Here is an 18,240-nt window from a genome sequence, read left to right on the forward strand (position 1 = left end):
ATTAACAAACTTTATACATTTTTGAAAAGTGCATGTGTGACAGAGGCCAGCAGGAGTCGCTGTGCATGTGGTACTCATTAAACCTCAGTCTCCAACAGCTAAGGAACTCTCTGGCCACAATGGGCAGAGCCTGGGTTTTGGCCTTCTGGTCAGAGTGCCCGCCTCCCATGCTGGAGAGTTCACGTCCCGGGATTGGAGTGACAGTGAAGTGAGAGGACATACACAACGCAATGCAATAGCCAATCAGAAAATGGATGATTCAGTTTTCCCGAAAGCCTCCTTGGTGGCTATCTTGTTCTGTAAAAATGGCGGCCTAACATGAGAGAGTTTCATTTCAGCTTCTAGATGACTTGATAATCTTGATTCCATTGGCTAAATACACATTTTCTCATTCCAAAACTATATGACTGCCTATACATGTGACTTCCCACATGTACATTTTTGCAATAAACACCAACGGATTGCGCGAGAGCATTTCATGAAAAAATATATTCAGAGGTGGATAATAATGTATGACCTTTTTTTCGTAGATTGTAGTCAGAAATCTGTGGAGTAGATGTCAGAGTCTGACACCTTCTGTTGAAAGCTCTGACTGATGTGTCGTCTGGATGAGTGGACTACGTGCAGCTTCTGCTTTTCAACTCAGATACATTTAGGCAAATGTTAAATCCTTGTGTTTATCTGTTGTTTGATTCATCAATGGAGCAAACTGGAATAAAATAGCAGAGAGGCTGTCAATGAACAGGGCTTTAGTCTGTTTTCTGTAATACTTCCACTGTTGTGGAAGCACCTGGCTGCAGTCAAACACATTTTAACTTGTACCTGGATCCGTATTCAGCATCTTCTTAGAATCTTTATTAGTGTGGACGTGGTCTAAGAATCAGGTGTGAGCCTGGTGGGCGGAGTCGAGAAAAACTGAGAGATGAAGGTGGAATGAGTGAGGACGTTGTTGCCGATGAGCCTTTGATTCTCCAGAGTCGAGCGGGGAATCAAAGGGTGCGTCTCTGCGGAGCGAGGTGGTGTTGTGTTACACGGCTCAGGCAGTCATTGCCGCGCCACCTTTGATCAACAGACAGGAACAGCTGCGGCTCAGACACACTCACAGACACAGGTTTTGACTTTTTTTAACATGCATACTTTTAATTTTGACAACCTCAGAACAGACAATTCCTCACACCACCATCAGGGGGTCTCGGGCTGCAGATTTAGAACCATGAATTCAGAGCATTTCTAACTGTCAATTCTAAACTGGCTGTCATCAGTTGTCCATCTGTAGAAGATAGTTGATAGTTGGCACTGCTCTTATGTGGAGACATAATTTACTGTAAACTCCAGATTAAAAGAAAAAAAGAAAGTAAAGACTCTGCAATATGTGGCACATCCTGACAACAGATTACAATTTTATGAGCAACTACCAAAAAATGTTCACATTTTCTCATGTCAACTAGGAAATGTTCCAACGATGTTCCGCTTGGTCTCCTAATAGTTACGAGGGTTCCCACATACTAAGTAGGTTTATTCTCATGATTGATTCTCTGTTACTCCAGAGTGCAAGACGCAAGACTCTCGAGAGGATCCTGGTGAAGAAGAGGAGGAGAGGGAGGACCGAGGTCCAATGCAGAGTGCAGGAGACGAGGAAGAAGAAGGCGAAGATGAAGAAGAGTCGCTAAAGGGGAGCGTCCCAGGTTAGTGCATCCATGGGCTTTGCCTTCAGCCTGATCCCATCTTTCAAACATACCAGAACAAATGCCCGGAAATGACCAACACTGGTGGCTGTGATATGAGGGACGATAGTTTTCTTTGGATTTGTCCAGGAGCTGGTTTCTCCCAGCTCATGAGTGGAAGAACACAGGTGATTTAGCTAAGTAGCAAACAGATGGCGAACACACACGGGTTTAGGATCTGGGCTATCACCAATAATGAAGGGGTAGTGTTCTCGGACACGCTGCTATTCTACTCTTAAAGGACCATCCAAACCATTTTGATGTTTTAGCTTTAGCTCATGTGTGTCTGTGCACAAAATAACTCAAAAAGAGATGATAAGATTTCTATAAGACATGGTACAAATATTCCTCATGTGAGCATCACCAGATACTTAAACTTTGGAACAGATCGTTCTCTGTCAAGGCCGTCAAAAATATTCAGAATAACACGTTTCCAAGGCTCACCAACCGAGGGGGTTACAGAGGTGATCCATAGGTTATATCGAGCAGCTCGTCATTTATCATTACGTGGTACGAGTGCCATTTTGATGACATCACTAAAACATTATGAAATGATGTCACACTTTAAATGTCAGAAAAAACATTGTCATGGTTGTCTCCATAGCCACTAGAGCTAGAAGTGATTCAGAGTCTATATCTTACTAGAGCCTGACAGATATGGATTTTTTGGGAGTGATACTGATGTAAGGGAGGCAAAAAAAATTGCAATACCGATACAGTGCATCTGGAAAGTATTCACACTTTTTCCACATTTTGTTACATTACAGCTTTTTTCCAAAATGGATCAAATTAAATTTTTCGTCAAAATTTTACACAAAATACCCCATAATGACAATGTGAAAAAAATAGAGATTTTTGCAAATTTATATATATATATATATATATATATATATATATATAAACAACAGCAAGCAAGAATCACATGTACATAAGTATTCACACCCTTTGCTCAATACTTTGTTGATGCACCTTTGGCAGCAGTTACAGCCTCAAGTCTTCTTGAATATGATGCCACAAGCTTGGTGCACCTATCTTTGGGCAGTTTTGTCCATTCCTTTTTGCAGCACCTCTCAAGCTCCATCAGGTTGGATGGGGAGCATCAGTGCACAGACATTTTCAGATCTCTCCAAAAATGTTCAATTGGTTTCAGGTCTGGGCTCTGGGTGGGCCACTCAAGGACATTCACAGAGTTGTCCTGAAGCCACTCCTTTGATATCTTAACTGTGTCCTTGCTTGCAAAAGTTTCAAAAAAACTTTTTTCATATTGTCATTATGGGGTATTGTGAGTAGAATTTTGAGGGAAAACAATCATCCAACCTACATCAAGCTGCCTTCATGGCAGTTCCAGTGTTGCATCACTCAGCATTTGATGCAAAGTGCACTTTTTCTAAATTAGCCTTGCTTAACTGGCAGCATTATGACCACTTGTCTCTTGTCACTGTAAAATGCCCATTCTGACTGAAAATGATTGGTAGCTGGTTGCTTTGCCTCTGTCTTCTAGCTAATGTGGCCATGGGGTGATCAGGGTCCCAGCTGTGCTGAACAGTATTGCAAATAATGTAGTCGGTGCACCCTCTGCTGGACAAACTACGTAATGACGTAATTTCCAACAGCCATGGTGTCTTCCTGCATTGTTTATTTGATTTAAAAAAAGTTTTTATATCAGAAAAAATAACGCTGATCCTAACGTGTTTGTGAAACGCTCATATTGGCTGATGCTCTCGGCCAGTATGAGCCTATCGGCCAACCAATATATCAGTCGAGCTACATTCACTACACAATATATGTGACATTATGATGACGTCACTAAAATGTTGTGCAGTAGTGGCATAGTTACCTAACAACATATTTTCCCGATAGCTTGTAGAGCTAGAGAGGTGATCCAAAGATTCTATCAGTTAGGTAATCATTTGTCGCTACATGGTACTGCGACAGCATAAAATGCCAAAATTGTCAGACTTTTAAAGATTTTTCTCCATATATCTCTATAGTCAATAGAGTTAGAGAGGTAATCTAAAGTTTATGTCAATCTACTAGTCATTTGTCATTATTTAGTATTAATAAAGTTATGGTATGATGTCACTATAGTCCAAAAAGTTTTTTTTTATGTGTGCAGAAAGCGTGTGCATCACCCCTATGATGCCTTTCATTGTTACATTGTATGGTCTTAGGGTGGATCTTCTGTCATCAGTTAGTTAACCTAGCAGAGTGTTTCATTCCTGGCTGGAGTGTTTATGTGCTGTAATAAAACAAAAGAGTTTTGCATTTGTTGCATTATAACTGATTGTTCAGATGGTTCACAACAAGATTCTGTTCCAGATACAAAATTTGGGAAAAGGTGTCCAGTAATGTAATGTAACATGTATGCCGATTGGGTAAATTGGGGTACAGCATGAAAACAATGGCTGGTGTGGGTGTTAATGTGTTTGCACATGAATTGATTCCCCTGTGCACGTGCGCATGTTGCTTCTTCCATGTCCGTTCTGCCGTTAGCCTGCAGCAGGCGTGATGGTGACAGGTTGAGGTAAGCGTATTCAGCCGCTCACGTAAATACACACTCACACACGGCAAAGAGGAGATAACAAGTAAATCATCATAATTTTATTATTTATTTCCTCTCTTATCGTGGTGTTTTTGGTTTATTTATTTCTGTTGTCTTCAATGAGTTAAACAATGCAAGAAGATTAGGGCACTATCTCACATTATTTCCTTTTCAAGCTGTGCATGTTTTCGGCACATCTGCGTGTGTTTATGTGCTTGTAGTGTGTGTGTGCACACATGTTTTAATTCCTGCACTGGAGAACAGAGGATGTGTTCATTATCGTCCTGTCCCAGCCTTGTCCCTTTAACAGTAATTGGAGCGATATTAATTGCTGCGCTGTGGCTGCTTCATGGTAGCACAACGATGTCGCACTGATAGGGCCCATCGTTTTTTCCCCCCCTCTTCCTCTCTCTTCCTTTCCTCTTCTTCTCACAAACTAACTGCCGGGTGAGCGAGGCAGAGGATGGAGGTGGGGTGGGGGGAGTGAGATAGCCCCTCTATCAGCTCCGGAGCAGGCGCTGTCTTTATCAGGAGCACGATTGGCAAAAAGGAAACTTTGACCGGTCTGAATTTTTCTCTTATCGTCAAGTCCCCCCTCCTCCACCTCCCCTTCCTCCTTCCCTCCCTCCTTCCATCCACCTTCTCCTCCTCTGGTCTCTCCATCACTACTAACAACCCCACTAACAGGGCCCCTCCCTCCTCTCCAGCCTCCACGACTTCACGGTGTGCATCTGTCTTTTTTTCCGTCCTTCCATTGTTTCCGCTTTCTCCCATCCCCTTGTAGTGGGACGGGACTCGCCAGCTCATATTTGTCCGTACCAACCTTCAACTATCAAACGTTTCCCATAAACAGAGGTTTTATCTTCTCCGGGGTTCCGCTTGTTTCTCACTGTTGCTGACGTTTAGGCGCTCTGCTTTGAGAGGAGTGTTTGGTACAAGACTTTCTCAGCATGAGAATTGTAAAAAAAAAAAAAAAAAAAAAAAATCAATCAATAATTGAGAGTGTGTGCTGTTTGTGCACATAACAAAAGCACCCAGTGTTTGCATTTTGGATAAGTGACCTCTTTGTGCTTGTGCATTCCACAGGTGGAGCCACAGACTGTGTTTGAAACATTTGAAACAAAAGCTGAAGCATTTCAATACAAAGCTTCAAGCGTGCACAGGATGAGGACCAAAAGAGTTGTTGCTCTGCTTAAAGCGAAACAAAGAGTTTAACAAAAAATGACAGGAGTCCGGTTAAAATACAGGTGCTGACTTTGTGTGTCTGCCTCTCCGTCCATCTGTCCAGACAGTAAACTAACTGTATTCATCAAGGACCTTTCTCATACACACACACACACACACACACACACACACACACACACACACACACACACACACACACACACACACACACCAGGGTGCCGCTATCCAAGGTACTTGTCTACACACCGGAAGCAAGTGCACTTTAGTAGTTTTCCTGTCTGACTGGGGACTCAAACCCATGAATTTCTGCTCACACTTGCTTACCTCACTACTTCTCTGTCATGCCTCTTTCCTTCCTTTATTCATTCTTACCTTCCTTGCTCAGTATTTCAGATTATTTGGCATAAATCTCTACAAGATTTGCAAATTCTCAGATATGTTCCAAATAAAGATTTGTATTTCTCACAGTAGTTAAAAAAAATCACCTCATTGTGGGTTACCTTTTAAAAACAAATTGAGTCATCAGAGGGTAGCTACATACCCTATGTGATATGTATGAGATATAAGTTTGTATTATAAATTATGAATACATACTGTCAGTCATAAAAGGAGTGAGCTTTAAGGAATCACATATATTTTAATACTTTTTAATTAAAAAAACTATATGGAACTTCTTTTATGTCTTCTTTGTGACTTCATGAAATCAATTATACCAATCGATCACAAATAATTTACTGATCAGTATGAACTTTCCATCAAATCTCTGGCAGCAATTTTTTTTAAGTTATTTTGTTCTTTCTTTAACACAGCAATTTTTAAAATTTCACCTACAAAATGTAGCACAATATGCAAGTAATAAAATACATATAAAATATTACAACAAGTAAAAAGAAGTAAATTCACTCACACAGTTAAAATGGCAATAAGAGTAACTGAGCAAATAACTGTGAATCTTAGGTCAAACTGTCGAGTAGATAGTTTAAACTATCCACCAGGCCATCCTCACTGTGAGAGATTTTCAGACTAGATTTTTGTTATAAGAAAAATCATCAGTAATGATAAAAGCAAGAAAATTTGACTTTGAAATTAATCTTTTTTAACAGATATTTTAGTTTTTTCCACACACCATTTATGCTGCAAGTTTATATTATTATTATTATCATCGTTATTATTGTAATGTCTTTGTCTCAACACTGACAACAGCAGCAGCAATTCTAAAATAATTGAATCATTACTGGACGCGGTGTTTTCTGTCACCATGTTTGACAGCATCCGGTCAGTAATGAGTTGTCATAGATGATAGTAAGAAGTTCTTTTTCTGATTAGCATTTTGTACCAAAGCTTCTATTAAAGTGTTGACTTTGGCCTTCAGTGATATGGTGGTAGTTGGTGGTGGTGGTGGGGGGGGAGATTCAAAATCTGGAGATGATAAACTTGGAAAGGATTAGAAGCTTTTGCAATTTTCATTTTTTGTGTACTGTGTCTTAAAAACAATCAGGGTGTGTGTGTGTGTGTCCATTGGACTGTTATTTTTTTAAAGGTGGTAGCTTCTTCCTATCGGGGATGGCATGATATGCTAAAGCTGCCTTTTTAATCTGCAGTGTGTCCACTGCATGATATGCAAAATAAATTATGAAGAGAAGGGGGAAAAAAAATCTTTTGAATGACCTTGCAGGCCGGAGGGTTCAGTATTTTCTCCCTCACTGCTTAAAATTGTTGATATGCAAATGGTTGTCAGAGTAATCCCTCATCACTCGGTGGCTTCCACCTCATACGTTCTCTCCATGTTGTACTGTGTGTAAATCTATCGGCAGCGGGTGAAGACTTGTGTTTTACAGACAGAAAAACTGACACATCCACCATCATGTGAATATGGGTTATCTATCCGATAGCACAGCTTCCTTTAAGAAGGAAAGAGAGTGCTGACGGGCACCTACTTTACACAACGTTCCCACGCCTATGTATCAAGCAGGCTTATATTAAGCTCCTTTCTCAAGACGAATATAACTTTTTTTTTTACGTAAGTCTTCTGTACGTATCAAAAATATGACTGCAACACTTTTGTTTTTGTTCCCACCTTTCATGTATTAAAGTAGAAGATTTAAGATTTCTTCTGTGCCCACAAAAGGCTTATTTCTCTTATGCCTTGTTTCCAAATAGCATATCTGTACATAGCGGTGATGACCATTTACCCATTCATTTCTATAGCACGTGAAGCTCCTCCTTCTGCCCCCCCCCAATCTGGAATTAGCCTTGAATGGGCTGGGGGGAAAAAATGCACTTTTGCTGTGGATTGTGGAGAGATCCTAATCGAGGAAGCTATCTTTGGAAAGTTAATAAAGCATTGAAAAATACTGTATATGCCTCTGCGTGGACAGCACTGCATTAATAGGAATACATCACAGTGTTGTCAGACAGATCCAAGAGAGGGCACCAGATGGTATTTGGATTTATATCACGGCTTAGTGGATCCTTGTCATTTGATTGGTGCTTTGTATGTCATGTGACATGGATTATTCGTCCCATTTTTGTTGTGTTGCATTTAGCGTGCAAATATGGTTCCATTTACTGTGCAAATTTTGGTTCCATACGTGTTGTGCTATTACATGCTGCAAGCCTCGCCCATGCACACACTAGTGGGGGCGGCGTTTAGCTAAACATGGTGGAGATTGTTTTGCTGACGGAAGACGATTTGAACGAGCTAATTGAAGGTGCTGATTCTTCTAACGAACACACACAAAACAAAACAAATTCACTACACCATAAGTCGTCTGGAGGCATAAGGATCTGTAAGGATGAAAAGCTGGGCACATTTCTGACGCGATTTTTCGCTGGACTGAGGAACTACACAAAGTCTTTTTTTTTTTTTTTGAAAGTGTAATGGACTATCTAACTGTTTTTCCAAGTTGACTTGTTTGTATAACGCTAAACCTCGTTGTGAAAACTGTTGACTAAATTCAGACAAATGCACTCAACTCGACATGTTTTTCTGCTCTGTGTGAAAGACATGATGCAGATCATTTGCAGTTCTTGTACCAGAGTGAAGTGAGGTGGCTTTCAAGAGAACCTGTGGTTAATCGCTTTTTTGAAGAAAGAAAAGAAGTACACACATTTCTGGAAGAACAGCACTGAGCATTGCACTCACTGATGGTACCTTTTGTGGAAAACTGGTCAACTTATCTGGTACATTTGACTAGCTGAATTGGCTCAGTGTATCAGCACAAGACAGACAAATCACAACGATTTGGTTTCAGACAGAACTGAGGGCTTCAAGAAAAAAACGAACCGAAGAGTTGAAGAAGGACTGTTTGCCATGTTTTCACTTTTAAGTGAAACTTCAAAAGCATTTGCGTGTCACAAACGTTGACAGGCTGTTTCTGTGTAGGCTCTCAGTTGTCCAGGTGGTTTCCATAGTAGAGAAGCTTGAATCTTCGACTGGACTGGGTTGCTTGACGTGAGGACGTTTCGCTTCAAATCACAGAAGCTTCCTCAGCTAAAATTCTTGCTCTGGTGGTCTGACTTCTGTCTTGACTCTTGTAGAGAAGAATAATCAAGAAGACACAAAAGCTGGAGTTTTAAACCTAACCAGACCCCTCCTACCGAGAGGCAGACTGCTATAGGCTAGTGACTAAACAATAGTTCTAATTAGCACCTATTGTGCTCTAGTTAGCACCCTCCTAATGACAGGGCAGCTGGCCCTCCTAATGATGGGATGGACCCTCTCATGATGGCTCCCTTGACAACTCTGCTGATGATGTGAATGACTCATTACCATGAACAAAATACTGAAACTGCTTTGACCTGAGTACCCCATTGTAAACAGGGGATAAAGCGTGTCTCAGACCCCCTCCCCGGTTAAGGCTGGGTTTCAAACGTTTCACAAAGAATGCCTCCTTGACCCCTCTCTCAAACCATTTCTTCTCTCTGGCTAATATTTTAACTCCCTTCTGTCTCAAGGTGTTAAGGTCCCAGTTTACTTTAAACCGGTTAACACCTTCAGACAGAAATTAGTTCACCCTAAGGACAGGATCCCTAGTTATAAACAGAGCAATGTAGTGTATTCTATCAGATGTCAGGAAAACTGTAACGAACACTACATTCTGTAGGTGAGACTAAGCAACCTTTACACAAAAGGCTATACCAGCACCGCAGAGAGGGCGCCAGTGGACCTCAGTCTGCAGTTCATCTCCACCTTAAAGACACTAACCACATGTTTGAGGACAAGGAAGCTAAAATATTAGCCATATATATTAGGTGCTAATTAGAGCTATTGTTTAGTCACTAGCTTATAGCAGTCTGCCTCTCGGTAGGAGGGGTCTGGTTAGGTTTAAAACTCCAGCTTTTGTGACTTCTTGATTATTCTTCTCTACAAGAGTCAAGACAGAAGTCAGACCACCAGAGCAAGAATTTTAGCTGAGGAAGCTTCTGCGATTTGAAGCGAAATGTCCTCGCGTCAAGCAACCCAGTCCAGTCGAAGATTCAAGCTTCTCTACTATGTTGACAGGCTGTTCCCACCAGAGAACCCACAGTATGGAATGCTTTCAATTTTGAAGCCTTTCTTTGTAGACCCTGCTTCAGAAGACAAGGTTCAGCTCACAAAGGTTGATTGGTTCATTCTTGAGACTGGTTGCCAGTAGATATGAAGCCAATGCGGAAGTGCCAACAGCTGCAGTTCCTTGAATGGCCACTTGAGGCTGTCTCCAAAAGAGTGACGCCCCATAGACGCCCATGTTAAAATATCCAACTTTACAGCAGACTTTATATGTTGGTATCTATAGCTAGTTTCCTTGTTCATGACAGCTGTTCAGGGTACGGGGGGGTCTGAATTTTTTTTAACCTTGGTGACATTAAATCCACTGGTGTTGCCATGCTTACTGAGGAAAAATGCCAGTCATTCTCTTGTTAGACCCACCCCGAGCCATCCATTGTGAAAACTGCCTCCCAGTCTGCAATCTCACAATATGATCTTCAATCCTGCTCTTCAGAAAACCTGTAGATGACATCATGGAGGGTTTGTCCAGTGTATATACAGCCTGTGGTCAACATCCCTCTCTGTCAAAAAGGGCAGTCCAGTTTCTGTCGTCTATTTATGTGACTCATGGATTTCCATTGTGTCTCTCATAACTCAAAGGCAGAGAACAATAAAAGGTAGGCCTGAAGATATAAAAGGCTGAGATCCCCTCATTTGCATAATATCAAATAAAGCATTATAATAGCAGGCGTAATAATGGTTATTATTATTTACCAGGCAGTGGGTGGGTGTAGTGGGTGGATGTCGGGTTATCATGCAGTAGTTAATTATAATGGAGTGTGAAGGCACACTGTATGCATATTATCGCCACTGTGAGTCTAATTTATTTGGGGTGATGCTGAGGGTGTCACATTTGCATATTGTGCAGGGAAAGTCTTCTGACTGAAATCATTACAGACAGCACAAGGTGCATCCTCATCACTTTGTCCACCCGTGATAACGTCTTTGTTCTCGGCTGGCTGGATTTTGAAGTTGAAGGATAAGATGTTTGTGTAAAAGCTTCCAGGTTTCTCCACTGCTGGCTTACGTATTCATTTCTTTGGGAGTTATTCATATGAATCCAGCACTTACAAAAATAATACCACCAAAGGTCTCCAGGATTTAAGGATTGTGGGATTTTGTTTTTACCTGGGAAGCTCAGTTTTGAATTGGTTTGGAATGAGCTGTTGGTGTCATTGAATCGTATGCTTTGCATTCATTACTTAAACACATCTTCATAGATTGACAGTTATTATAATTACTGATTGATAGTTTGATTATTTTTAATAACCTCCTTTAACTGACAGAAGGTGGCAGAGGTTTTTCTGTCAGCTCATTCTTGGGTTCTGGCAAAGATATCATCGGGGTAGCTAGTCTTCTGTTGGTTCACACAGCAGTGGTTATATACGGTGACCTTCCAGGATGCATAGCCTTATTTGCCAGTAAGGATGCAGTGGATCACAAAACTCACACTTCATATCTAATCACAGTTTCTAGTCACAGATTAGATGATTTTTCAGGTCAACAAAAAGACTAATATAAATTTGCTTCCACAATGGTGCACCACTCTGCACAAATTACACAAAGTAGTTTTTTTCAGCACTTGGTGGACTCCAAGCCACCCTGGCTCTGCCCACCTTTGGTTCAGTAGGCTCTGCATGCTACGGGGAAGGTACAGCACACACTCCATAGTTGACTCCTTATATTTCGGAGTGAATCTTTCCATGCTTAAACTTCAACATATGTTGAACCTGCACCAGGCTGCCATGAACCAAGTGCATAGCAGCTTTTAATACATAAATGCACATTTGTTTTGTGGTGATGTGGTTTAAAAGCAACCTGAGCACCTCCATCATGCAGTCACAAACACATTTTTAGTAAGCAGATGAGTTGCTCTATTCAGAGCCATTTTCCAAAAATGATCCAGTGCATCCTCGTGCATGGTTCCTCAGTCATCTGAGAACACATGTGCCACATCCTTCATGGTGGCGTATCAGAGCTATCCCCAAGTTGCCCAAGTATCAAGGAATCAACAAATAAAGGACTCATGATGCAACTGATGTTTTTCCAGATTGACTGAGCTTAAAGGGAATAAGGATGAAAGGTTCAGGAATACTTCAGAAGCTGAGGACAGTTTGAAGTGGAAGAATGTGAAAAAAGCCTGAATTAGGGGCAGCAGAGGAAAAGGTGAGAGGAAATAAGACAAAGAGCTGTTGCAGAGAATAAAGAAGTACTATATTGAGTTTAGAACATAGAGATAAGTAATGAAGGGCAAATGGGGTGAAGGTTTAAGGATCAATGAGAGATAGATGAGGGGAAAGAGAAGTGGTGCACTTCAGATAGTGAAATTAAAGGTGGTGGAATTGGAAGTGAGTCCAGTTAGAAGACTGAAGAATGAGAGATGCGTTACGAAGAAATGACAGTCAGGCTTTAATGTTAGCCGCGTGCACCAAGGTGCACATTCACCCCATTTCAAGCAAAGTGTTGCTGGTGTTCAGTTCCATCAAGAACCGGACTAAACGTTGTATGAACAACCCAGTCATGTGTTAGATTTATGATTTCTTTATTCCAAAACTGGGGATTTTGTTGCATTTCTCCATTCATTCATTTTCTATACTCACTTATTCCAATCAAGGGTTGGGGGGGGGGGCTGGAATCTATGGATTTTTTTTTTACTTATTCAACCCTACTTTTACGTTTTGGACTTTCAGCTACAGAACAGTTTGCTGGTCATTGTTGCTAGAAATGGTGGCTCATATCCAGAACAACTTGCTTATCCTTCCTTTTAACTTGTGACATCACTGTTCCCCAGCTCCAGAATGTTTGGTTTAAAAAAAAAAAGGTGGCATGTGATTGTCTATCCCTTTCTGGTCGAATATCAGAGGTTGTGTAAAAAGATTAAGTTTGGTGTAGCGTCATTTTGCCATGCATGAAATGGATACATGCTGAAGGATATGTGTGTTATTTGGGGTTGGGGTGTGTACGGGGTGGGGGGTGGCGGTACATAATTCAAAGTTCTGATGACTGTGAAGAATGTTGTTGAATTAAAAACTTAAATTGGCAGATTCTGCAAGGCTTTTATTGCAATATAAATTTATTCTTGATCACGTAAACTCTTACATGTTGACTTGAAGTTGTCAGCAGTGTCTTTACCAGTGGTGGGCACAGCTAACCAAAAAGTTAGCTTTGATAACTGCTAATCCAGTAACTGAAAAGTTAAATTTTATAATGCTAAACTGATAAAAACTTTAGCGGAAGCTACAGCTAACCGCTAACTTTTAGTATTGACCCCGGTGCACTGTCAGCTACTGATAAGCCAGTTTTGAGTTTAAGCACCACTGACGCTTCTCAGTAGAATCAAAGGCGATTACAAACCCAACACAAACAACGAGTCAGTGCTTCTGTCTTTGTGCGCCCTGTTCACTGCTATAAGGAAGAGTCATTTACATTCAACATACAGTGAATAAGCCTTTTCACAGTCTGGGAATGTCTATGCGCAGCCACTTTAGTTCAAAGGTTGAGAGGTGTAAAAACGTAAACAGACGCTTGGATGGTTAGTGACAGCATCAGTGAAACAACTCTCTAAATCCATAATAAACATAATTTTACAGATGCTTATGAGAAGGAGTGAAAATGAAATTGTTTTACAAAGCCATTACAATATAAATATTAAAAATAATGTGCTTTGAGATTGTCCCAAACACTTTCTCCACCCCAAGAAGCGCACAAGACAAGCTGCTAGAGAAAATTCCTCTGTGCTTCCAGAGCGATTAGAGATGGTTTTATCAGCCAATCTCTGAGAGCAAATGATTAATCCGCTACAAAATAATTGTTTTATATAGCGCAGCGTCCAGCAGCACACCACGTGGCATCCAGCGGGTCGCATTGGCCTGGCGAATTATGCAACAGTGCGCAAGTTAAAAGCGCCACAGTGCCGTTGAGTCATACCGTCTCTTATCATCCAGCCAGCCGGACTCGAGTTTGGATTTCGGGTGAGGGAATGATTTGCTATCGTCATCTTTTAAAAGTGCGTTTTATCCCACCTGTGTTCATTATACATTGATCCAAATCACAGGCACATGCAGGGAAATGGGCCAGGCAGTTACTTCATGATTATTTACTAGAGACCAGTGTTGCCACAGTTACTTTGAAAAAGTAATCCAATTACTGATTACTGATTACTACTTGAAAAAGTAACTTAGTTACTTTACTGATTACTCAATTGGAAAAGTAACTAAGTTAGATTACTAGTTACTTTTTTAGTTAATTTCCCCAGCTGCCGACAACAACCCTCTGCCACCTCAACATGACAATGCTGTTTTGCCAAAACTCACTTTATAGTCACCCTTTCTTGACTTCAATGAAAATAAATACGTGTTTTCTAAAAAGTAAAATAAAGACCTCTGTCTTGACCTCAAATTTACTGTAAGCACTGTAACAGTATTCTTTATAAATGTAACTATTAAATTCTTTCTAACATTTTTCTAACATTTAAATTCTCTCTAAACATTTTACTTGTCAAAATTATTATGATTTTAAGTAGTATTAGTAGTTGTAGTGAAAAAAGGCTTCAAAACTGGACCTTTAATCTAGGGGTGTTGTGGGGGGCACATCCTTGCCCCACGCCCCCATTCCATCTGGATTCGCTCCTGCTTTGGTGTTTGAGCACAAAGAATGGATAACATTTATTGATGCAGAAAACATGACCAGATTTACAGGTAAGAACGTTTTATTGCGTTTTCACATCATGTGGTCCTCAGAAAGAGAGTTTAGGTGCATTTGAGTAGAAAATAGTGTTAGTTGTTGACGTGTCGCGGAGGATCAGTTGTTTTAGCGAGAAGATATGAAGCGGCTCAGAATTCTAAATAAAGGAGAAAAAAGCATAAAAATGTCTTTGTAAAGCCCAGTGCAGGTGTGCTGTTGTCACCGTGCTTTAAGAGGTGAGGACGAGTCGTACCCGCTCCAAAAAAACGCGGATGAAAAGCTCACAGCTCGCTTAAAGTGGGCAGTTCAGTCGAACCCTGACCTCCTGCCCACAGACCAAGTTTAATGCTGCTATCGACCCACAATGCAAAAATAATAGTAATGCACAGTGACTTGGAGAAGTAATTTTAATCTGATTACTGATTTGAAAAGATTAACGCGTTAGATTACTCGTTACTAAAAAACTGGTTAGATTAGAGTAACGCGTTACTAAGTAACGTGTTGCCGGCCTCACTGCTAGAGACACCATTCAGCTGCTGTTCACCAACCAAATCCATGATTAATTTTATTTTATTTTTCACAAATGAATTATTTCACACACTCGGAAATACAAACGTAGTGCGCAAGATTTCTAGAGGTCCACAAAGCGAAACAGTGATGAGGTGATTCTGTGTTTACTAATAAACACTGCCTGGGTCAGCAGTGGGTCAATTTGGGCAAAACCTGAATTTTCAGTTTGTGTGCAGTATAAGCTTCAGTTTTTCTTCCTTGGAGACCGATACCACGTTTTCACAAAAATCTTTCAAGGAATCAACACTCCAGCGGGAAAAATAATCAAAGTCTCTCTCATTCTCGCTGGCCACACAGTCAGTCATGATGCCTCGAGACGGCAGTTTACACCTCTTGCTCTTTGACCTCACGTCAGACCCAGAAGCGAGCGAGACTGTGAAAAGGCTTATGGCAGATGGCAGTATTTTTGGGATTTTGGGTCAAAATCCATAAAACACTGCCATCTTTTCAGCACTGTAGCCAGGCTGACAAAGAGTCAGAGCTCTATTGAGCTGAGTATTCCATTAACTTTAACTAGTAATGACTTCATGACTTTCTTTGCTAACAAAATTTTAACTATTAGAGAAAAAATTACTCATAACCATCCCATAGACGTATCGTTATCTTTGGCTGCTTTCAGTGATGCCGGTATTTGGTTAGACTCTTTCTCTCCGATTGTTCTGTCTGAGTTATTTTCATTAGTTACTTCATCCAAACCATCAACATGTTTATTAGACCCCATTCCTACCAGGCTGCTCAAGGAAGCCCTACCATTATTTAATGCTTCGATCTTAAATATGATCAATCTATCTTTGTTAGTTGGCTATGTACCACAGGCTTTTAAGGTGGCAGTAATTAAACCATTACTTAAAAAGCCATCACTTGACCCAGCTATCTTAGCTAATTATAGGCCAATCTCCAACCTTCCTTTTCTCTCAAAAATTCTTGAAAGGGTAGTTGTAAAACAGCTAACTGATCATCTGCAGAGGAATGGTCTATTTGAAGAGTTTCAGTCAGGTTTTAGAATTCATCATAGTACAGAAACAGCATTAGTGAAGGTTACAAATTATCTTCTTATGGCCTCGGACAGTGGACTCATCTCTGTGCTTGTTCTGTTAGACCTCAGTGCTGCTTTTGATACTGCTGACCATAAAATTTTATTACAGAGATTAGAGCATGCCATAGGTATTAAAGGCACTGCGCTGTGGTGGTTTGAATCATATTTGTCTAATAGATTACAATTTGTTCATGTAAATGGGGAATCTTCTTCACAGACTAAAGTTAATTATGGAGTTCCACAAGGTTCTGTGCTAGGACCAATTTTATTCACTTTATACATGCTTCCCTTAGGCAGTATTATTAGACGGTATTGCTTAAATTTTCATTGTTACGCAGATGATACCCAGCTTTATCTATCCATGAAGCCAGAGGACACACACCAATTAGCTAAACTGCAGGATTGTCTTACAGACATAAAGACATGGATGACCTCTAATTTCCTGCTTTTAAACTCAGATAAAACTGAAGTTATTGTACTTGGCCCCACAAATCTTAGAAACATGGTGTCTAACCAGATCCTTACTCTGGATGGCATTACCCTGACCTCTAGTAATACTGTGAGAAATCTTGGAGTCATTTTTGATCAGGATATGTCATTCAAAGCGCATATTAAACAAATATGTAGGACTGCTTTTTTGCATTTACGCAATATCTCTAAAATCAGAAAGGTCTTGTCTCAGAGTGATGCTGAAAAACTAATTCATGCATTTATTTCCTCTAGGCTGGACTATTGTAATTCATTATTATCAGGTTGTCCTAAAAGTTCCCTAAAAACCTTCAGTTAATTCAAAATGCTGCAGCTAGAGTACTGACGGGGACTAGAAGGAGAGAGCATATCTCACCCATATTGGCCTCTCTTCATTGGCTTCCTGTTAATTCTAGAATAGAATTTAAAATTCTTCTTCTTACTTATAAGGTTTTGAATAATCAGGTCCCATCTTATCTTAGGGACCTCGTAGTACCATATCACCCCAATAGAGCGCTTCGCTCTCAGACTGCAGGCTTACTTGTAGTTCCTAGGGTTTGTAAGAGTAGAATGGGAGGCAGAGCCTTCAGCTTTCAGGCTCCTCTCCTGTGGAACCAGCTCCCAATTCAGATCAGGGAGACAGACACCCTCTCTACTTTTAAGATTAGGCTTAAAACTTTCCTTTTTGCTAAAGCTTATAGTTAGGGCTGGATCAGGTGACCCTGAACCATCCCTTAGTTATGCTGCTATAGACATAGACTGCTGGGGGGTTCCCATGATGCACTGTTTCTTTCTCTTTTTGCTCTGTATGCACCACTCTGCATTTAATCATTAGTGATCGATCTCTGCTCCCCTCCACAGCATGTCTTTTTCCTGGTTCTCTCCCTCAGCCCCAACCAGTCCCAGCAGAAGACTGCCCCTCCCTGAGCCTGGTTCTGCTGGAGGTTTCTTCCTGTTAAAAGGGAGTTTTTCCTTCCCACTGTAGCCAAGTGCTTGCTCACATGGGGTCGTTTTGACCGTTTTGACCGTTGGGGTTTTACATAATTATTGTATGGCCTTGCCTTACAATATAAAGCGCCTTGGGGCAACTGTTTGTTGTGATTTGGCGCTATATAAAAAAATTGATTGAAATTGATTGATTGATCTACTGGATTGAGAGTGTGAATAGCATCCAACTGCCACATGATCGCTATTCGTTGCGCTGAATCACACTGAACAGCCAGAATTTTCAGTTTTGCAAATGCCTTTTTTTAACAAATAAAAAAAGACATATTTACAAATACATATTTATTTGTAAAAACCACCACACACGTTACAGTAACTTGTGTGTTGGGTTTTTTTTTTTCAGATACATAAACCAACCAACCAACCAACCAGTGATTATTAAAACTCACAGATGCCTTTTGGCATTTGTTAGTTTTACACATTTTGCTTACTTCATGCAGCAAAAGAAGCAAGAAAACTGCAGCACTATCCACAGAAGCTGTTGGTTTCCAGCCAT

The 18,240-nt window shown here is 40.6% G+C and overlaps 1 protein-coding gene across 1 annotated transcript in view; it reads left to right on the forward strand.

The window, feature by feature from the left end:
- Nucleotides 1-18,240, forward strand: part of zfpm1 (zinc finger protein, FOG family member 1) — a 295,801-nt gene that overhangs the window by 146,050 nt on the left and 131,511 nt on the right. Inside the window, 1 exon segment of the mRNA XM_034177133.1 lies at nucleotides 1,548-1,685. Within this exon segment, the coding sequence (XP_034033024.1) occupies nucleotides 1,548-1,685 (138 nt within the window).

Source organism: Thalassophryne amazonica, chromosome 8 (genome assembly GCF_902500255.1).
Source record: "Thalassophryne amazonica chromosome 8, fThaAma1.1, whole genome shotgun sequence".
NCBI classification, from domain to species: Eukaryota; Metazoa; Chordata; class Actinopteri; order Batrachoidiformes; family Batrachoididae; genus Thalassophryne; species Thalassophryne amazonica.